At 49.5% G+C, this 22,985-nt stretch overlaps 1 protein-coding gene across 1 annotated transcript; it reads right to left on the bottom strand.

Moving 5' to 3' along the window:
- Positions 1 to 12,640: 12,640 nt before the first annotated feature.
- Positions 12,641 to 20,675, bottom strand: LOC146333981 (small ribosomal subunit protein uS19-like). Its single transcript, XM_084824894.1, has 5 exons — positions 20,621 to 20,675; positions 18,269 to 18,414; positions 16,979 to 17,064; positions 14,613 to 14,847; positions 12,641 to 12,807 (listed from the first exon to the last, which is right to left on the bottom strand). The coding sequence occupies exons 1-5, from the start codon at positions 20,673 to 20,675 to the stop codon at positions 12,694 to 12,696; spliced, it is 636 nt and encodes a 211-aa protein (XP_084681020.1). The 3' UTR covers positions 12,641 to 12,693.
- Positions 20,676 to 22,985: the final 2,310 nt, after the last annotated feature.

Below are 22,985 nucleotides of genomic sequence, written 5' to 3' on the forward strand. Positions count from 1 at the left end.
GTTTCCAGATCATCCAAAAACAAGAGAGCCACTAAGCATGTGCAGAGTGCCTACCCATCCAAGTCTGTGCAATCATCCTGGGCTGCTTTTGTTCTTTCTAACACTGTATCTTTTGCATTATTATAATTCTTGTCAAGCTGCCTTGAGTGTTTTAAGAGAACAGGTTAGACACGCTTTATGTAATAAGTAAATACGACATTGGGTTGGATCCAGATTTAAGCGGGATAAACTATGCTGGTGGGATAAACTACGCTGTCCCCTCCAGCCCCCTGAGAATGAGGCCCACTGAATGGATATCCTTTCCTAGCGACTTCGTATCTTTTAATGTCATTCTATTTCCTGTGTCCAGAGGTGAGTGTCAACACGCATGTGGCCAAATCAGCAACACCCAAGCATAAGAAGAAGGCATGTCGGTGACTTTGGAGGAACCCCAAATTTTGCAGAGGTCCCCCAAAAAATCTTTAGGAAAAAAACCCTAAAAGAGGGGGAAAGGGGGTGGGAAACCCAAAACATCTCAATGAGGACTGGAATGCTGCCAACAGTTGTTGTGGGGGAGGAGAAAGGGAAAACCAGGGGAACTAGATGTAGTGGCTAGACTCCTGAAGAAGGAGTGGCATTTCCTTGCAGGTCTTGTGTGTGCCTTGCAAAAACCCGATGTGTTTGTATTGTGTGGTCATTCGGACAATAAAACCAAATTATTGGAGGCACAGTCAAAAAGGCGATCAGTCAAAAAAGGATTCTGCCATGTTAAAGGAAAAACAAGGGATGGGTTATTCTAACCTTAATAAAATTGAAAGGGTTTCACTAATATTCCTGAAAATCAAATATGCCAGACAAAAATGTCTATTTTACGTAACCTGAAAATTTCAAGAAGATTGGTTAAAGATTGAGGGAGAAAAGGGAGTTAACAGAAAAAATTAAATAAATACATAGTCGTGCAGTTTTGGCACTGAAAACACGCGGGCAACCGTTTGTGTCCCTCATTTGCCAAAACGCTGAATAAAATAAAAAGTCAACAAAAATGTCAACCAGGACGTGAAGGACAGCATGATCAAGTTGTCAAGCCGGTTTGGGACCAAAGGCTCGAATGTTTTGCTTCAACCCTCTCTCCCAAAGTGTTGCTTTTGAAAATAAATCCCCACCCCGTCCACCTGCAGCCAGTGGTCCCATCCTGTTGCTTCCACTCCAAGCTCATCCAGACTGGAGTCCTCCGCTTCAGCACCAGCCACTGCCTTATTTACATCAAAACACACCCAAGGCATTTCCTGGTCTTTGCAACACTGCCCTTGATGGCAGAAAGGACGGCTCAGGAGAGCAGCCTGTGTTGAGGCACATTCATTGCCTTCGTAGACTCAGGAACCTAAGCCCTGCAACGACCCCCCAAAACCTGCTGTCCCCATCTGGAGAACCCCAAGAAAGCCGCTGTCCCCATCTGGAGAACCCCAAGAAAGCCACTGTCCCCATCGGCAAATCCCCAAGAAAGCCACTGTCCTGATCCGGAGTTCCCCAAGAAAGCCGCTGTCCTGATCCGGAGTTCCCCAAGAAAGCCGCTGTCCCCATCGGCAAATCCCCAAGAAAGCCACTGTCCCCATCGGCAGATCCCCAAGAAAGCCACTGTCCTGATCCGGAGTTCCCCAAGAAAGCCGCTGTCCTGATCCGGAGTTCCCCAAGAAAGCCGCTGTCCTGATCCGGAGTTCCCCAAGAAAGCCGCTGTCCTGATCCGGAGTTCCCCAAGAAAGCCGCTGTCCCCATCGGCAAATCCCCAAGAAAGCCGCTGTCCCGATCCGGAGTTCCCCAAGAAAGCCGCTGTCCCGATCCGGAGTTCCCCAAGAAAGCCGCTGTCCCGATCCGGAGTTCCCCAAGAAAGCCGCTGTCCCGATCCGGAGTTCCCCAAGAAAGCCGCTGTCCCGATCCGGAGTTCCCCAAGAAAGCCGCTGTCCCGATCCGGAGTTCCCCAAGAAAGCCGCTGTCCCGATCCGGAGTTCCCCAAGAAAGCCGCTGTCCCGATCCGGAGTTCCCCAAGAAAGCCGCTGTCCCGATCCGGAGTTCCCCAAGAAAGCCGCTGTCCCGATCCGGAGTTCCCCAAGAAAGCCGCTGTCCCGATCCGGAGTTCCCCAAGAAAGCCGCTATCCTGATCTGGAGATCCCCCCAGGTGCCCATCAGGTGAGAGGCCGATGCTGCCATCTTGCTCTCAGTGTTTGGGGATCTGGCTTGACCTGACCTTTCGGGGCCCCAAACTCATGCCAAGCCGTCTCCTTCAGGGGTGGGCAACTTGTTTTGGGTCTATAACTTGGTCCACAATGGGAGCTCTCAGCCAAAACATCTGGAGGAGGACCACATGTTGCCCAACCCTGATCTGCCTGGTGACAGCATGTGTGTGGATAGTAGTAGTAATAACAACAACCTCTCTTGCACCTGTTGGATCGTTGACTTGTTCCTGCTTTGCAGGGCTCCTGTCTTTCCAGCATGTTCAGATTTTTAAATGTTCCTCCCCGTTTGCTGAGATCGTTTTCAGAAGCACTTCTGAAGCTGGCGTAGTGTTGAACTGGGAGTTGGGAGATCCAGGTTCGAGTCACCACTCTGCCATGGAAGCTCACTGTGTGGCTTTGGGCCAGTCACAGATGCTCAGCCCAACCCACCTCACAGGGTTGTTGTTGTGAGGATAAAATGGAGAGGAGGATTACGTCTGCCGCCTAAGGAGGAAAAAAGGTGGGATATAAATGTAATAAATATTCTCCGGGTGCCACCACCCACAATGGTGTGACAGGCGGCTACCAGAGGAAGAGCCTTCTCTGTAGTGGCCCCCTGTCTGTGGACTGCCCTTTCCAGGGAAATCCGCCTGGTGTCTTCACTGTATACGTTTCAATGGCAGGCTAAGATTGTCCTCATCCAGCCTGCATTTAATCTGCTGCCCTGCTTATTAATTTTATTGCTGGCTACTTAACATTCTTAATACTTTCAGTATTCAATTGGTAATACTTCTAGGGTGCCATCCTATCAATTGCCCCCTCCATGATTGGAAGCCCCAAACCCGAGCCTTCCGATCCTACGATGCAGGATAGGAGGAGGGGAAGAGGCGATCTTTGCCTCCCTATCCTCCCGCCCTGCATTTTTCTCTAGACGGGCTTTCTTGCCCGTCTAGCAATGGCGCTTTGGAGGGGGAGGGAAGGAGGCTGGAAAGGCCTCAGGAGAGTTTGTAACTCACAATTTAAAAAACTGGCTTTGAGCATTGAGGACAAATGCTAGGCCCAGTTGAAGATGCAGCTGGTGACCTCAGTGTTTGGGGCTGGGCAATTTGGAGACCACCCGAAGAGCCCCTGCATGTCAGCCCTGCCTGGGAGATCAAACAGCATGGCAGCCCCTCACTGGAGGAACTTCCTTCTAAGTGCTTTGTGTTAAACCTCAGGCCTGCGGGTCAAATCCAGGACACCTGGCATCCCAATTCAGCCCTCTGGTTTCCCCCAGATTTTATTTTATTTATTTATTTATTTCATTTCTATACCGCCCAATAGCCGAAGCTCTCTGGGCGGTTCACAAAAATTAAAACCAAACTCACAATAAAACAATTTAAAATATATAGAACATTAAAACCACAGTGTAACAATACAACCAGAATAAAACCTAGCAGCAGTGCAGGAGTTTAAAATACTGATTTAAAACAGCAAAGATAAAAATTTAGAAAGCTAAAATGCCTGGGAAAATAAAAAGGTCTTCACCTGGCACCGAAAGGAATACAATGTAGGCGCCAGGCGAACCTCACTAGGGAGCTCATTCCAGAGCCGGGGTGCCACAGCAGAGAAAGCCCTCCTCCTAGTAGCCACCCGCCTCACTTCCTCAGGCAGGGGCTCACGGAGGAGGGCCGCTGACGATGATCTTAAGGTCTGGGCAGGCACATATGGGAGGAGGCGATCCTTCAGGTAACCTGGCCCCAAGCCGTTCAGGGCTTTGAATGTTAACACCAGCACTTTGAATCGGGCCCGGAAATGGACTGGCAGCCAGTGCAGCTGGAAAAGTACTGGTGTAATATGAGCCCGCAGGCCAGTCCCTGTTAACAATCTTGCTGCCCTATTTTGGACCAGCTGAAGTTTCCGGACCGTTTTCAAAGGCAGCCCCACGTATAACCCATTGCAGTAATCCAGACGAGAAGTTCTCAGAGCGTGGATAACTGTAGCTAGGCTATCTCTGTCCAGATAAGGGCGTAGTTGGTATACCAGCCTAAGCTGATAAAAAGTGCTCCGTGCCACTGAGTTCACCTGTGCCTCAAGTGACAGTTCTGGATCCAAGAGTACCCCCAAACTACGAACCTGATCCTTTAGGGGGGGTGCAACCCCCTCCAGAACAGGTTGAATATCACCTAGCCGGGCAGACGAACCACCCACTAACAGTACCTCCGTCTTGTGTGGATTGAGCTTCACTTTATTAGCCCTCATCCAGTCCATTACCGTGCCCAGGCACTGATTCAGAACAGCCACTGCCTCACCGGGATTTGATGAGAAAGAGAGGTAGAGCTGGGTGTCATCCGCATATTGATGGCACCTCAGCCCACACCTCCGGATAACCTCCCCCAGCGGTTTCATGTAGATGTTAAATGGCATGGGGGATAAAATAGAGCCCCTGTGGAACCCCATGGCACAATTGCCATGGCACAGAGCAGTAATCCCCCAGCACCACCTTCTGGAATCGGCCATCCAAGTAGGTGCAGAACCACTGTAGTGCAGTGCCTCCAACTCCCAACCCAGACAACCTATCCAGAAGGATACCATGGTCGATGGTATCGAAAGCCGCTGAGAGGTCCAGGAGAATCAACAGGGTCGCACTCCCCCTGTCCCTCTCCCGGCAGAGGTCATCCCACAGGGCGACCAAGGCAGTTTCCGTTCCAAAACCAGGCCTGAAGCCCGATTGAAATGGATCTAGATAATCCGTTTCATTCAAGAGTGCCTGGAGCTGTCCTGCAACCACCCGCTCAAGCACCTTGCCCAGGAAGGGGATGTTGGCCACTGGCCTATAATTGTTAACATCCTCTGGGTCCAGGTTAGGCTTTTTCAGGAGTGGCCTGACTACCGCCTCTTTTAAAGCGGCAGGCACCACTCCCTCTCTCAAGGAGGAATTTACAACCTCCTGGACCCAGCCGGACAACCCCTCCTTGTTTGATTTAATAAGCCATGAAGGGCAAGGGTCAAGCACACAAGTGGTCGATCGGACTTGGCCAAGCACCTTGTCCGCATCCTCAGGCCTCAGTAACTGAAACTCAGCCAATAAAACTGGACCGGACGGTGCTCTGAACGCCTCTACCAACGGAACTGCATTAATGGTGGTGTCCAATTCATGACGAATCTGAGCGACTTTATCCTCAAAGTGCCGTGCAAACTCGTCACAGCGTGCTACCGAGGGTTCCACCGTCTCTCTCCCTGGCCCAGAATGTAACAGGCCGCGAACCACTCGGAAAAGCTCCGCCGGACGACACTGAGAAGATGCAATGCTGGTGGAAAAGAACTGCCTCTTTGCCACCCTCACCGCCACAGAGCAGGCTCGATAGTGGGCTCTTACCTGTGTTCGGTCAGACTCAGCACGAGTTTTCCTCCACCTGCGCTCTAGCCGTCTCCCCTCTTGCTTCATTGCCCTCAGCTCAGGTGTATACCAAGGAGCTGGCCGGGCTCTGCGCAGAGGGAGAGGGCGCTTGGGCGCCATCATGTCACCCGCCCGAGTCATCTCTGCATTCCACAGAGCGACCTGGGCTTTGACAGGAGCACCAGCCATACCAGCAGGAAAATCCCCCAGAGCCCTCTGGAATCCATCGGAATCCATTAATCTCCGGGGGCGGACCATTTTAATAGGTCCCCCACCCTTGCAGAGGGGAAAGGCCGCCAGGAGTCTAAACCTCAGCAGGAAGTGATCTGACCATGACAAAGGGGCAGATGTTAATTCCTCCACTTTCAGATCACCATCCTCCTGCCCAGTCGAGAAAACCAGATCAAGCATGTGTCCTTTTGTATGCGTTGGGCCGATGACATGTTGGGACAGCCCCATGGTTGTCATGGCGGCCATGAAGTCCTGAGCCGCCCCGGATACAGCGGCCTCGGCATGGAAGTTGAGATCCCCCAGGACCATCATCCTGGGGGTCCTCAACACCAAGTCCAAGACCACCTCCGTCAGCTCAGGCAGGGAGTCTGACGGGCAGCGGGGTGGGCGGTACACCAACAGAGTCCCTAATCTGTCCCGGGTACCCAACACAAGGTACAAACACTCAAGATCTGCACTCCAATGAGCAGGAAGCCTGGAGAGGGAGACTGAATTCCTATAGACCACGGCAACCCCCCCTCCCCGACCCTCCAGTCGGTGTTGGTGCTGCACCGAGTACCCAGGAGGGCACAGCTGGGAGAGAGTGACCCCTCCCAGTTCCGCCACCCAGGTCTCAGTAATACATGCCACGTCAGCCCCCTCATCCTCAATCAAATCATGGATGAGGGAGGTCTTATTTTGGGCCGACCTGGCATTCAGCAGCAGCACCACCAGACCCGAGGGCAGACTGGTAAGGCTGCCAGGAACCATCAGGTTGGGGGAAGAACCGGAAGAGGGGACAGCTGTAAGGTGTCCAGCCCCTCTTCTCCTCAGCTGGCCTGTTGGTCCCCCAGCGCCATACCTCCCCCTGCCCGTGACCACAGTTATGGTGGCACCTCCCCCACCCCCTGAGTTGCCCAATAGTCCTCCCAGGGACATAATAAAATGTTAGGATATAAAATGCTCAACAGTTTAAAAGAACATAAAAGATAAAAGAGATAAAAGAGAACAGCAGCTAAGAAGGAGCAGATAAAGTCCACGTTTGCCCCTTTCCCCTTGTCTTTAAAGCTGCTGCCCTCTGCTGCTGCTGTTTGCTGCTGGTACTGTGGCTGCTGGTGTCTCTGGAGAGGCAGGTGGGTGGGTCTTCAGATCCTACGCAACTCCAAGTGCAACGCTAAGTGCGCACTTAGCATTGCACTTGGCGCAGCACCGAGGCACTGCCTCTGGCAGCCCACCTTAAGTACCTGTGGGCGGGGGCAGAAGCAGGCTCAGGCTCAGGATCCACCCGGTGCAGCTGCTGGCTGGTCCTCCTTCCCCCAGGCTGCTTCCCCAGATGGCCACACCCCCTCTCCCTGCCCCACCCCCAAACACCAATTGTTTAGTTCCTCAGCTTTCACGTTTTTCCCCTCTCCCCCTCCAGATTCTAAGAGGTTGACATGCTTCGCCCAGGGCATTGTTACAGGCAGGAAGAGCTTTTAGTGACACCAGGCTGCAACTCCCATAATTCCCAGCCACCAGAAAGGCCCTGTTACGCCTGCCATTCTGATCACTCTCCCAGGCAAGGCCTACGCACAGGGCCTCTGTGGCTGGTCTCAGCCCAGGCAAGCTGAAGGTGGGTGGTTCAAGTCGCCCAGCCCCAAACCACTTTGGATGTACAAAGCTCAGTGGCCATGCTGGCTGGGAATTATGCAAGTTGTAGTCCAACACGACTGGAGGGCACCAGCTTGGGAAAGTCTTGAGCTACAATATGAGGGCTGTTTGGGAATTTTGGCCCAATCTGTTTTGCATTCAGCCCGGGTGTTTTCCCAGAACAGAATTCAGCTGAAAGATGTTCCACACCCCTGGCACACGGACGCCATCAGTGCTGGCCTTTAAAGTGCTGTTTTAAAAGATTGTTTTTCTCAAGATACCAGATTGTAGGGAAGCTGACAGGCGAGAGCTTTGCCCTCAAAGCCAGCCTAGAAATACTGATCTCAAAGAAATACAGACTTGCAAACACCAAAACACATTTAGCTGTCTAGCTGTGTGCTGTTTGGAAAGGTTCCTCCTGTGCAAGCACCAGGTCATTGCTGACTCCTGGAGGGACGCCACTTGCACTGGCATTTTCATGGCAGACGGTAGCGGGGTGGTTTGCCATGGCCTTCCCCAGTCGTGACCACCTTTCCCCCAGCAAGCTGGGTGCTCATTTTACCAACCTCGGAAGGATGGAGGGCTGAGTCGACCTGAGCCGGCTACCCGAGACCTGGCTTCCGCTGGGATTGAACTCAGGGCGTGGGGAGAGTTTCGGTTGCAATACTGCCACCTACCACTCTGCGCCACACGAGTGCTGTTTATTGCATTGTATTTGAGTCTTTTCAATATTGGTATCGGATTTCATATTTTTTATTGTGTTTTCAAATGGTATTTTTGTTTTTTCAGTGGTTGCAATCCACCCAGAAAACATTAGTTATTGGGCAGATAAGAAACTAAAGAACGAACTAATGAACTAAGTAATAAAAAAAACTATAACTACTAAACCAACTAAGGGCATAATCCTATGCATATTTAGACAGAAAATATCCTACAACTCTCAGCACTCTGTAGTTAATATGGCTGGCTGGGGCATGCTGGGAGCTGTAGGCCTTTTCTCTGTCAAAACATGCGTAGGACTACACCTTAAACTAAACTAATTATACTAAATTATACTAAAGTAAATAAACTACAGGCACAGCGCATGGCTGGCTGGGGGATTATGGGAGTTGTTCAACTTCGTTCTGTCGAAACATGCATAGGATTGCAGCCTAACTAAACATGTAACAGCCCTGTACTTCAACTGGTCCCAGGGTCTCCAGGTTCCCAGGCCAAGTCCTTTCCCCATGCCTACAACCAAAGATCCTTTTAACTGGAGATGCTGGGAACTGAACTTGGGACCTTCTGCATGCAAAACAGAGGGCCCACCACCAAGCAATGGCCCCCGATCCCACACTTTTGGGCTTACTCTTCATTGAAGCCACTCCGCCAGCTGCCCCCATTCTAGAAAATGGCCAGTTTTGCCACCGCTACGTCCAGGTTGCATTTCTTGAACATGCTTCGCATGGGGCTGTCTTGGAAAAGCATCCCAAAATGCCCAGTTGACATGCAACCTGTTTTTTAAACAGAGTTAGGCATTGACGCCATCTCCCATTTTGTTTCGGAGGCAAGCTCAAGGTGCTGCTCTTGACTGCCCAAAGCCTTAAATTAGCCTCTGCCAACCTGGCACTGTCCAGATGCATTGGCCAGCAACACTCAAGATTCATGCAGGGAATTACCATGCTGGCTGGGGATGATGGGAGTTGCAGTTGAACACATCTGGAAGGGACCAGGTTGGTGTAGGCTGCCTTCAATGTTTTCAGACCTGGGTATCTAAAGGATAGCCACTCCAGATATGAATCTACTTACCTGCTTAGGGTTGTACACAGTGTGAGTCTAATGGAAAACCAGTTCATTTCAGCGGGCCTACTTGAAGTAGGACCAACGTTGGATACAACCTGAAGGTCTTCAGATTGGCAGATTTCTGGGGTGCACTGGAGATGGTGGGAGCAGAGAACAGGGTCTTCCCGACAGTGAACATCAAAAGAGCCCTGCTGGATCAGACCAAGGGTCCCTCTGTTCAGTGGCCAACCAGCTGCCTGTAGGAAACCCACAAGCAGGACATGAGTGCAACACACCCTCCCGCCCATGTTCCCCAGCAACTGGGATTGAGAGGCCTCTGGGACTGGAGGTAAGCACATAGCTGTCAGGACTAGTAGCCACTGATAGCCTTCTCCTGGGGTACACGGATGGAGCCTCCTTGAAGACAGTTGTACAATCGGGCATACCCTGGTAACAGTGCATTGCGCCGGCTAATCCTTCTACCACCTGATCGAACAGCAGCTCGGCAGTGTGACGGTGGCTACATTTTGGCGGAGCCGAGTGTGGTCTGGACACGACACGACAATAGCCTTCTCCTCCATGAATTTGTCCAATCCCCTTTTAAAGCCATCCAAATTGGTAACCATCACTACATCTTGCAGTGAATTCCATAGTTTGTGCTGTGAAGAAGTCCTTCCTTCGATCCGTCCTATATCTCCCACCAACCAGCTTCATGGGATGACCCACTGGGTTCTAGTATTACGAAAGAGGGAGAAAAATGTCTCCCTAACTTTCTCCACACCATGTATGGTTTTCTACACCTCCATCAATTCTTTGCCCCGACATGCATCACTTTACACTTGCTTACATGAAAACACCTTTGACATTTGGATGCCCATTCTCCCAGTTTGGAGAGATCCTTTTAGAGCTCTTCCCAATCCCTTTTTGTTTGAACCACCTAAATAACTTGGTGTCATCGCAAGTTTGGCCACCTCACTCCTCCTTCCAGAACATTTCTGAACAAGTTGAAAAACATTTGTCCCAATACAGATCACTGTTTACACCCCTCCATTGGGAGAATTTACCATTTCTTCCTACCCTCTGCTTTCTGTTCTTTAACCAGTTACTGATCCATAAAAAGGCCTCTCCCCTTATTCCATGACTGCTAAATTTGCTCAGCGGTCTTTGTTGAGGGACTTCGTTGAAAGCCTTTGGGAAGTCCAAGTCTCCCATTCACCTCCGTCCACATGTTTATTGACACTCTCAAAGAACTCTAAAAGGTTAGCGAGACAGGACTTACCTTTGCGGAAGCCATGTGGATCTTTTTTCAACAAGGCTTTTAAAAATGTCAGTACTCCTTAAGGCGGGGGCTCAGTCAGGAGCCAGGTCAACACACACCTTGACTTCCCCAGTGGACATTCATGATCATTTAAATCAGGTGGGTTCACACCAGAAAGACCCCCCTGCCCGCACGCACACACCAATACCTACCTGTGTTCCTAGATTCCCTTTCCCCCCAGATCAACGAGAAACAACTGGAACTACCTACCCATTTTGCATCTCTACCCACTTCTCTATGATTACTTGGAGGACCAGACATACTGTAGCACATGCGAGGAGAACAGGAGAGCAGAAGGAAATTAAGGGCAAGCATAAAAAAAAGGCATTGGAGCTGCATACCACTCACAGAGTGCCCTGTTCATGTGAACCCAGCAGATGAGGCTTTGTTCTAACAGTGGAGGCATTTCTGTGCCTTCAGTTTTGTTTTTTGGCTCCTGCCTGGTCAGCGTGGTTGAAATCCCCATGTGACCATGAAGTTGACTGGGAGGCTGTTGGCTCATCCCTCTCTGTCTCAGCCTAGCCTACTCTACCTCAAAGGGTTGTTAGGAGGATAAAAAGCAGGGAGTGGGTAACCCGAACTCCTCTATGTTTCTTAGAAGAAGGGCGTGACTAAAACATCATGAAAAGTGAGCAAAACTCAAACTGCCTTTGAACATCCCCAGAATAGACCTTTATAAAAAGGTTAGGAGCTCCCATCTTCAAGGTGAGCAAACTACAAGTTTGCCAATTAAGTTCAGAAATGCAGGAGAAAGAAAAGCACGGGGCTGCACAGATACAATGACCTTGGGCATGCAGGCAATTCATATCCTGTGTCCAGTTGCATAAATTATGCAAGCTTGCATGTTTGTTTTTTGCACAATTTCCGGTTTTGCTAGGCCTGGGGCAAAGACCTAAGCAGGACTTCTCCCTTGCTTAAACTTTATTTAGCCACCATGAGATTGCAGCAGAAATGGCTCACACAATCTCAAATGTATCTTCCCTTCCTAAAGCAGCTTCTCTCCAACCTGGTCCCATCCAGATGTGTTGGACTGCAACTGACAAAACGCCCCAGCCAGCAAACACAACCCTGGGAGGAGGGATGGCACAGCGCTTGAAACATTTTAAACCTAGAAGGGCTCCTTTGCTATGGCAAACTCTAGCAGGACACCCAACGGCCCAACCTGACACCCCCCAGGCATGTTGGATTATGACTCCCACAATCCCCAGCCAGCATGCACCATAAACGAGAACAGAAAAATGAAAGGTGACTGGTCTTTTTGGAAATCCCCCATGGGGGTTGCATCTACCTTCTCTTTGCGTTTTGTTTTGTTTTTTAAAGAAAATTTTAAACCAAGAGCAAGAGACGTTGTTTTCTGTTGTTGGTACAGCCCATCTGTGGGCTCCACCAAGCCAAGGAAGTGTTCCTGAAGACAGGCTGTAGCTTAGTGGTAAAGCACATGTTTCGCACGCACAAGATCCCAGGTTCAAGCCCTGGCATCTGCTGGTCAGTGCAAACAAGACTGAGCTATAACACCCAACTCAATGTAAGCTAACTTCCTGTGCACCCAAGGGACAGAGTAAGCTGGCTTGGAAGACCACCTGGGAAGGATATGATGGCCTCTCAATGACAGAAGCAGAACTAATGTTTTCATATTGATGTTGCTGCTGAGGGAGACCCCTCTTCTGCCAATGGAGAGCGGTCACATCATGTAAAGGTTCTAGCCCTCAAGTTTTGCTTGTTTTTTTTAGCTACGGAGAATTAACTTAGTGCAGCCTCCCCCAACCAGGTGTTTTGCCTAGCTACAAAGAATTTATATGCCTCCACAGTATTTCCACAGAAAGGGAATCCAGCTTAAGAGTCCAAAGAAGGGTAGTCAAGGCCCCAAATTCAAAAGCCTGCAGCAGCTAGTTTTTCCTGGCTGGCTGTGGGCAAGCTGTTCACTTAGCCTTCCCCTACCTGGGACCCTCCTGGTATGCTGGACTGCACTCCCATCGTTTCCAGCCAGTATTGCCACTGCTGGCTGGGGATGATGGACTTGTAGTCCAACACATATGAGGGCTGCACTAAGTTAATGACAAGTTAACCCCCACAAGAACTGTTATCTTGTACACATGAAGAGTGCGACAGGAATGATATAGAACAGGCCTATCCCGAAAAAGGTGACCAGCACAATGGTTGGGAAACGTTTTTATTTACACATAGAAATGTTCTTCCCAAAACCTCTCCTACTTCAGAGGAATGAACCGAGATGAGTGGGTGGCCCCAATACCAGGGCGGCCGTGTTTCACGGGTTTGTAAGTGATGGAAAATTCCCCTAAATAGTGGCCAATCATTTCAGGCTGAAAAAAAGAGAGGGGGGGGGAGACAAGCAAAAAAGAGGCACTGTCGTAATGAGAAACAAAACAGTTGTGTTGGGAAAATATAAAGAGGAATCTTCCAAGAAGAGATCTGGAGAAGATTCGTGTCTGTGCACGTCACTCTGTACCTCGAGGGAAAACTTAGAAATACTCAAACCCTGCAAAGTTATACAAGGTATTTGGGAAACACGTCAAATTGCCAATTATCTGCGCTACAGGAAGGGTTAAAAATTATAAACAAGCTAACGAGTTATGCCAGTGCTCAGTGTAGGCAAGATGTGAGCGAGGAAATAAGAGCCGGCAGCATGATGCAACCTAATGGATGATATAGAGCATATTATACCTAGAAACAGTGAAGAGTTGCCAAATTATGCTGCGAGACTGAAATAAAGCACCCCACCCTCACCTCAATCTGGCTACTGAGAACTGAGAGATCGAGTAATTTCAGAATTCTAATTCTTTGGAGTTGCGAATGCTTCCAAATTCTGCTTTTAAAATCCAGGGGCTATGTTTAAACAGCCTTCCCCAACTGGGCTCCCTCCAGATGTGTTGGACTCCAACTCCCACCATCCCCAGCATGGGGGGAGTCATAGTCCAAAATTTCTGGAGGGCACCAGGTGGAGAAGGCTGTGTCGAAAGACTCTTAATCTTGAAGCTTTGTTGATATTATCATCTTGTTTCTTTTGTGTATATTGTCTGTTCATGTGTTTTTATGTAAATGGTTCTTAATCTCTGTATATTGTATTCTTACTGTTTTTTAATCTTTGTAAACTGCCCAGAGAGCTCTGGCTATTGGGCAGTATAGAAATGTTAATGTTAATGTTAATAATAATAATAATAAACAACAGGTGGCAGATAGCAACTTGTTAAAATTCAGGATGCCAAACACACTGTGATCTTGGTAGTCACTGAACTTTTCAGGTCAGGGTTCGAAAGCAACAGAACTCCAATATTCATCCTGGGTTCCATGCTAACAGTCCCTGCAGCCCACTCAAACACAAAATTTCAACAGCAAACCCAGTCTTAACTGCCTTGGTGAAATCCAGGCTAGACTGCTGTAATGCGCTCTACCTAGAGCTGCCCTTGAAGACGATCCAGAAACTGCAACTAGTACAGAACATCTGCGGCAGCTAAATGTGTGGATCATGTGACTCCTATTCTGTATCATTTACACTGGCTGCCTGTTAAGTTTCTGGGCCCAATTCAAAGTGCTGGTTGTGGTCTTTAAGGCCCTGAATGGTTTAGGGCCACGTTTTCTGAAGGACTACCTACACCTGTATGAGCCCACCCAAACGTTCAGATCACCTTCAGGGCCTGTACCTGCTGGCTCACCAGCAAGAGCCATGAGGCTAGTGGGTACTAGGGAGAGGGCTTTATCAGTTGTGGCCCCACACCTTCGGCATTCCCTCCCCAAGGACATATGGATGGCACCACCGCTGCTGGCTTGAAACCACCACCCGAAGATACATTTACTCCAGTCTGCATTTGGCGCTCAAAAATCATTTGCTGCTTCTGTGGCAAGGGCGTGCAACTGTAACTTGTACGTTTGCACTTTGCGATATTATGAGCCGTCTTGGGAGGGCACTGTGCCCTAAAAGGCAGGTTAAAACACCTTGCGAATAAAGCAAATAAAGACCTGCCAGCCCCTTAATACCTGACCCAATGCCAGCCGCAGTAGTGGAACACAAACTGCTTAGCTCTGGCTTGAGGGAACACGGGCCTGGCCACAATCCAGCCAGTCCTAAAGTGGCTTTCTCCTCCTCCTTGGCCGGCTGCCAGCCACTCACCTTGATTTCCACCTGGTTGAAGGTCTTGCCGTTGTACACGCCAACCATGCTGCCCACCATCTCGGGGAGGATAATCATGTCACGCAGGTGGGTCTTGACTACCTCAGGCTTCTCCATGGGTGGGGCCTCCTTCTTGGCCTTGCGCAGGCGCTTGAGGAGAGAGTGCTGCTTGCGACGCAGGCCGCGGTTCAGCCGCCGCCGCTGCCGGGCACTGCAGAGCTGCATCAGCTGCTCGCTGGGGAGAGCAAGGAAAGGCGGGCCGGGTCAGTGCTGCAGCCGCCTCTTAAACCCGGCAGGAATAACCCAAGGAACAGGGAGGGATAGTGGATAGAGCAGTGTCATGCTGGAACCAGAGACCCTGGACCCAGCACACTAAGTCAATCAATCAATTTTATTATGCTCTCGCCAATCAGGCTTTTCACACGATCATAAAAACAAGTCAAACACATAACAAGACAACAATTAAAATGAAATGGAAGAGGTCAATACTATCAACATAAGAGCATGCTATGAAACCAAGGGTTGTTAGTTTAAGCACTTCTAAGAACATAATGTATCACCAGGCAGATGAAAAATGTCTCTCTTTGCCAAGGCCAGCTTGGCATACTTAGCAGTTTGATATAGAATCATAGGGTTGGAAGGGGCCTCCAAGCCCATCGAGTCCAACCTCCTGCTCAGTGCCGGAAGCCAGAGTCCCAGGCAGTCTCCCATCCAAGTACTAACCAGGGCTGACCCTGCTTAGCTGACGAGATCAGGCACAGCCAGCCCTTTGCTCATTATATATGATACACAATAATCTGTTCCTCCTAGTAAAAACACAATTTTCTTTTCTATTTTCTTTTGTCATCCACAGTCCCACCCCCCATCCCAGTTGTTACGATGATAAAAGATTAACCCCCCTCAAAGAAATTATGTTTATTCATTATTCTTTACTTAAAATATTTATATACCATTTTGCATTATCAAAGTACAAAGCAGCATACAAAATGCATTAAAACTACAATTTCCCTAATGTACAAAGATGATTAAAACAACAACAAAGGAACTACCAAGGGCATAATTCTGTAAGTCACTCCGGGAGACTTTTTGGCTGAGGAACAGGAGAAAGATCTTTTAGGGCACAATCCTATGCATGTTTAGACAGGGGGGGGGGAAGCTCTACAACTCCCAGCAATCCTATAAGCTGCTCCAGGAGGCTTTTGGGCTGAGGAACAGGATAAAAGTATTTTAAGGGCGCAATGGATTATATGGATTATATTCTGGAGGTGACGGACTTGACCTTGGGGGAGCTGGGGGTGGCGACAGCCGACAGGAAGCTCTGGCGTGGGCTGGTCCATGAAGTCACGAAGAGTCAGAAGCGACTGACTGAATAAACAACAACAACCACGGCGCAATCCTACGCATGTTCAGACGGGAAAACCCCCTACAATTCCCAGCATTTTCCAGCCAGCATGGCTGGCTGGGGAACGCTGGGAATTGTAGGGGGTTTTCCTGTCTAACGACACGTAGGATTGCACCCTAAGCTATGAATTAAAATCAGCAAATTACCCTGCCTGAAGCCCTTCTTCCAAACAATTATACTGGTGTCAGCAATAAAATAATAAAAATATGTCCTCTCTGCACTGCCACCCCAACTTTCGAGCTGTTCAGATTCTTCCCATCTACTCCACCCCCATATTTAGAGGTTTCCAAAATTCGGATCCACAGATCTATTCAGGGACATGGCCTACGCAGAAGGATTGTGCTCACGGAGGAGAAGGCTATCAGTGGCTACTAGTCATGGTGGCTGCATATTGCCTACTGGATCAAAGGCAATTTGCCTCTTTATACCAGCTGCTGGGGAACATGGGCGGGAGGGTGCTGTAGCACTCGTGTCTTGCTTGTGGGTTTCCCAGCGTGGGAACAGAGTGCTCAACTAGGTCTTTAGTCTGATCCAGCAGGGCTTTTCTCATAGCTTTACCCTTTTATTTTTTTATTATTTTATTGAAAATATTTATATATTGCTCCACATCAAAAGCTTTCGGAGTGGTGAACAGCAAAATAAAAGAACAGAACACCAGGTTAAAACAGTCAAAACATTATAAAAAGACAGATTCCAATAAGGCCGAATTGGAAGGCCTCTCAAAATAACAATGTCCCGAAAGGAACACAGTGCTGGCGCCTGCCTGACCTCCAAAGGCAGGGAATTCCACCGGAAGGGTGCCACCACACTGAAGGCACTTTTCCCTCCAGGGCCCTGCTTTGGGAAGGGCTGCAGAAGGCCAGCAAAGGCCCCAGCCACAATCCACAGCAAGCATCATTTAGGCCTCCCCTAAATGAAAGGGGCCAGAAATGGGCATTCATAGAGAAAAATAGCCATCTCTTACTAGGACATGTCGAGAAGCTGATCCAGGTCCACCCCGCGATAGGTGAACTTCCTGAAGGTGCGCTTCTTCTTTTGCTCCACTTCCGCCTGCCCAGGAAGAGGAGACACACCATGAGCTCACGCTGGGAAACAGCCATTTGAGGACACCGAACCGCCTCCTTCTAAATACACTCTACCTATCCCAGTCTTTCCCCAACCTAGCGCCCCCCAGGTGTCTTCAGACTACAATTCTCAGCATCCTCCCCCTGCCCCACAGGAGTTGTAGTCCAACAAATCTGGAGGGCTCCAGGTTGGTGAAGGGTGGTCTCCCCCCCGCAAACCACCCAGCAACCCTCTTTTCTCATGACACAAGTTATCCACTCTCATCCTCCTATATCACCCTCAATCAGCCCTCAACCAAAATCCCCCAGGTATCCATCTTCCCATTCATTTTTTAAAAAATTCTAATGCTTACCCTCTGCCCACCCCTCCGCTCATGCTCAGAGGTGCTGCTTTTAATGTCTTCCCACACATCGACCCACCCCCAGATAGCTGAAGGCAGAGGTGCAGAATTGAAAAGAAAGGGCTCAGGTTTATGCTCTGCTCATGCTCAGAGGCTTGTTCTTTTAAAATCCCCCCCCCCAAAAAAAATCTGAAAACAGACAGGTGCAGGCTTTAAAAGAAAGGATGGAGCTTAACTTCCATTTGATAATCTGCTTGTGGTCAGAGGCACTGATTTTTTTTTTTTTTTAAGTATCTGCCCTTTCCCCCCAGATGACTGAAGACAGCGCTGCAGGCATGGAAAGGCCAAGGCTTAAGCTCCGTTTGCTGCTCTCTTCATGCTCAGAAGCACTGTTCTTTTAATACCCCCTACCCTTGATATCTGACAGAGGTGCGGGCTTGGAAAGGAAAAGCTGAAGCATAACCTCCATTCTCCACTCTGCTCATGCTCAGAGGCACTGTTCTTTTAACACACACAGCGTTTTTGAAGACGGGACGTCTAACTAGGAAGAGAGGCCCTGGGGCATAAGACCCACCCCCCTCCCGACCAGCCATACCAATCAAGCGCTGCCTAGCCAATCATAGGGGTGCAAGGTCCCCCCACCCCCGGGATGCTTCCGCGGCCTAGGCCGGCCAGCAGCCCCCTCCCGCTCTGCCTCCCCGTTTCCCCGCTCCCGCCCTCCGGGCTCCCTCAGTCAAACCCGCCCCCACCCCGCACATAACGGGGTCCAAAGCCCCCGCGCCGCCCTCCTCCGGCCAGATGGATCCGGATCCTACGACCCCAACACAACCCCACTCGAGAAACACCCACCATCTTAGCCTCAGTCTTCCCCAGGAAAAGGCCGAATTCTCGCGCGGACTGCTCTTGGTCTCGCGAGATCAACAACTTCCGGCCTGGGGGGGGAGGTGCAAACGCGACGTTAGGCCCAGCCGCCCGCTTCAGAACGCCGGCTTCCGCTAGGGGAGAGAGAGATTTGTATGGGGCAGTATGATGTTGGCACACTGGGTGGACATCTTCATTGCGCTGTCCACCACGACCCCCAGATCTCTTTCCTGGTCGGTCACCGCCAGCTCAGATCCCATCAGGCTAGACTTGAAGCTGGGATTTTTGGCCCCAACGTGCATCGCTTCACACTTGCCTACATTGAACCGCACTTGCCATTTAGATGACCGTTCTCCCAGTTTGGAGAGATCCTTTTGGAGCTCTTCACAATCTCTTTCTGTTTAACCACCCTAAATAATTTGGTGTCAACAGCAAACTTCGCCACTTCACTGCTCACTCCTAATTCCAGATCATTTATGAACAGGCTGAAAAGCATTGGTCCCAATAGGGATCCCAGTGGGACCACACTCTTTACATCCCTCCCTTGGGAAGCAGGGCCGTTCCCCCAGCCCTGTTGAAAGAGTGCTTCATTTTTTCCTCTTCCCTTTTTCTTTGTGTGCTGTTTCTTTTTAGACCAGCTTCCCCCAAGCCCGTGCCCTTCAGATGTGTGTTGGCCTGCAATGGCCATGCTGGCTTGAGTTGCAGGCCACATCTGGAGGGCACCATGAGCTACAGACAGCTGCTTTAGATTGTAAACCTATGGGGCAGGGGCTGTCTTGTTTTACTGACTGCACATCAGCTGCACTGAAAGGCTTTTTGGCTGAGGGTTTGGATAAAGTTATTTATTTGAAATATTTCTATTTAGTTATGACACGTACTAGGGAACATGACCAGAAGGGTGCTATTGCATTTGTGCTCTGTGTGGTGGGCTTCCCATCAGAGCTAACTGGGGAAGCCCAGGTGGCTGTGGTGTCTAGGAGTGGTTTTTGCCAGCTTAGGGCCGCAGTTGGCGTACCAGCCTACCTGGAGAGGACGGACCTTGCCTCACTTATCCACGCACTAGTGGCGTCCAGGCTGGACTACTGTAATGTGCAATACGTGGGTCTGCCTTTGAAGATGGTTCAGAAACTCCAGCTGGTGCAGAATGCGGCCACCCGAGTATTGGTGGGGGCAAGGCGATTCAGTCACATAACGCCTATACTGCGCCAGCTGCACTGGTCACCGGTGCGTTTCCAAGCCCAATTCCAAGTGCTGGCTTGGACCTTTAAAGCCTTAAACGGTTTGGGACCAAGTTACTTGATGGACCATCTACACCCATATCAGCCTGCCCGCACTTTAAGATCAGAAAGAGGCCCTTCTCACTTGCCCACCTGTGAGAGCAGTCAGGTGGGTGACCACATGGGAGAGGGCCTTATCTGCAGTGGCCCCACACCTTTGGAACAAGCTGCCATCAGCGGTCTGCCATGCTCTGTCATTACAGGCTTTCAAGAAGGCCTTGAAAACATATTATTTTACTTTGGACTTCTCTTGATATGACTGCTATTTTTGCTGTTACTGCTGTTAACATTCATTGTTGCTGGTTTTCTTGTTGGCTTTTCTTGTTATGTTTTTATAACTTTTAATATTTTAACTGTTTTTATGTATTTTATTGCTGTAAGCCTCCTTGGGAGGGCTTCTGCCCTGAAAGGCAGCCAATAAATATTTTAAATAAATAACAAATAAAAATACTGTGCAAACGGAATGCCCAACCACATGGGCCTTCTCCTTCTTCTGTTCGTCTGCCTTTTCTTCTAGCTTGTGCATACTTTGCCTCGTTTCATCTGCCCAACAGCCCTGCTTAGTAGGTTAGGCTGAAAGCTAACGACCAGCTCAAAGGGGGTCAAACCCAAGGAACGTCACGGCCTTGCCTGTGCCTCCCCGGTCAGGAAGCCAGCTGGAGGCAAACTAAGGGATTGGGGAAGTGTATATCTGAATGGATGGGGGCTGTGCGTGAGAGAGAAAGCAATTGGGGGGTGGATTTTGGAAGGGTCTTGAAAAAGAGGGAGCTTTTGGGAGGATGCTTGAGGAGTCAGAAGGGAAGGATTCATAGGTATAACTGCATGCCCAACAGATACATGGGGTACTTGCATGTGTGGAGGACGGATGGGGGCATAGTGTCGGGTGAGAGCACGTGAGCATGACTATGGGTGGTGAGTTGGGGTGAACCCATAGGTGGGTGACCCAGAATGTGAGAGATGTGGGGGTGCAGGAGAGAAAATGAGTTGGCTGGCAGTGTGGGTTGCAGGGGAAGCCGGGGGAGAAAAAGAGTTTGCCTTCTGTGAAATAGCTTTCTGTTGGTACCAAAAACCTTGGCTTGTTTCACGCATTCATGCTCAGGCCCCAGCATGTCCTCCATCTTTAGGCGTGTTAATGGTCCTTTCCAGTGCCAACAGGAACCCTGCTGACTAGCCACACCTCCCACGACAGCCATTTTGGGATGGCGCCCAGGACAGGTTCTCAAATGGCCCACTGTGCCCTAAAAGATTTCCTACCCTTGTGGTATATGGGGGAACCCTTATACACGCTGCCTTGGAAGGAAGCCCCATGGAACACCGTTTGAAATGACAGGCGGACGATGGGTCATAGCAACTGTTAGACTGCTACCAAACATGGATGTTCCACAGAGCTATCTCTAAGCTCCAGGAAATGGGGGCAAAACAGGAGAGGAAGTGCCTTCCTGTGGTTGCTCCAAAGCTTTCTGGAGACAGTGATGCTCTTCAACATCTACATGAAACTGTTGAGTGCAGTTATCTGGTGTTCTGAAGTGTGCTGTCATTGGTACGCTGACGACATGCAGCTCTATTTCTCCTTTTCAGCTTCTTCAGGTGAGGCTGTGGATGTGCTGATTCGGTGCCTAGCTGTGACAATGGGCTGGGTGAGGGCCAATAAACTGAAGCTCAGTCCAGCCAAGACTGGGATGCTGTTGGTGGGTGGCTCCGCTGACTGGCGGGAGGGTGCTCAACCTGTTCTGGATGGGGTTGCACTCCCCCCGAAGGAGCAGCTCCGTAGCTTGGGGCTCCTCCTGCAGCCATCTTTGTCACTTGAGGCTCAGGTGGCCTCAGCGTCACAGAGCGCCTTCTGCCAACTTTGGTTGCTGGTCCTGCTATGCCCTTATCTGGATGGGGAGAACCTGGCTTCAAGTTGCCTATGCTCTGGTAGCCTCCAAGCTAGATTACTGCAATGTGCTCTACGTGGGTCTGCCCTTGAAGACGTTTTGGAAGCTGCGGCTCGTGCCAAATGGGGTGGCCAGATTGATGACGAGGTGTCCAAGCATATAAGGCCAGATCTGGCCCGCTTGCACTGGCCGCCTGTATGTTTCTGGGCCTGATAGAAGGTGCCAGTTTTAATCCTATTAAACAGCTCCTTACATGGCTCAGGACCACAATACTTGATGGAGTGCCTCTCCCAACATTAACTGACCTGGACATTTGGTTCAGCATCTAAGGCTCTCCTCCAGGTGCCTCCTGAGAGGGAAACTCCAAGGATAGCAACGAGGGAGTGGGCCTCCTTGGTGGTGGCCCCCCAGTAACGGAATGAACTCGCCCATGAGGCCTGCCTGGCACCATCGCTGTTATCTTTACTGCACCAGGTTAAGAGCTTTCTTTTCTCTCAGACATTTGGCAGCAGACAATGAGGTTAATCAGGTCCCGGTTTTGCCTTACTGTTGATTTGAAATGGTTTGAGTTATGTGGTGCCTCCATGTGTGCCGACGGTTCCTCTGCTTGTCTGTAAATGGTTGTACACTTCATATAATGTATTTTTAATGGTTTTTTAAAATTTTTGTAAACCACCCAAACAGCTTCGGCTAAGAAACGAGATGATGGAAACTGGATGTGTGACTAGATGAACGCTTGGCCTGAGTCAGAAGGTTTTGCACTTTCCTTGGTGCTAGGATTAGGATGTAGCATCTTTCCTTGCAACAAGTTGGGGCACACCAGCTGGAGTGTGCGCTTTTGCACAATTTCTTCCCTTTTCTAAAAGGTTGAAATACTTCTATGGTTTATTTACTGGCAGTAAGAGCTTTAGGCTAGAATATGCTGAAGTTTGTGTGTTTTTGGTGCTTCGTATGCCAGTTGTGCAGTACAACTTTCCCCAAGCTGGTGCCCTCCAGATATTTTGGACTTCAACTCCCATCAGCCTTAGCTAAGTGTGGATAATGGCCAGGCCTTCTGGGAGCTGTCATCCAAACATCTGGAGAGCGCTAGGCTGGTATAGGATATGCAGCCACGTGTTTGGAAACTGCTGCCGGATGTGTAGAAACCAGAGTGTGGGCCCAGACACTGGTTACGTCTTCATTGCACACTGTTTCAACTAGTTTGTTTTAGATTTTAAATTGGTATTAGCTAGCTTAATGATTTAATATGTTTTTAGCTATTTGAATTATGTATTGGTTTATACTGTTTAAATTGATTTTATCTGTATGCTGCCCTGAGATCTTTATGGTATAGAGCGGGATACAAATGTTTTAAATTAATTTTCTTTATCAGTATCTAGCTTTGTACATCTTGGACTCACATTTGAGTGAATGGCCCCATATGATTCTACAGAAAATCAATTCGATCAGTGTTTCATTCTGATCTTTTCTAATGCTTGAGCGACAACCTTTCAGAGTTCTGACTCAAAGAGGATACAATACTGAAAGACAAAATCAAGATCCTCTGGCTAA

Source organism: Heloderma suspectum, chromosome W (genome assembly GCF_057233095.1).
Source record: "Heloderma suspectum isolate Gila_16-S chromosome W, 16-S_ref, whole genome shotgun sequence".
Taxonomy (NCBI): Eukaryota; Metazoa; Chordata; class Lepidosauria; order Squamata; family Helodermatidae; genus Heloderma; species Heloderma suspectum.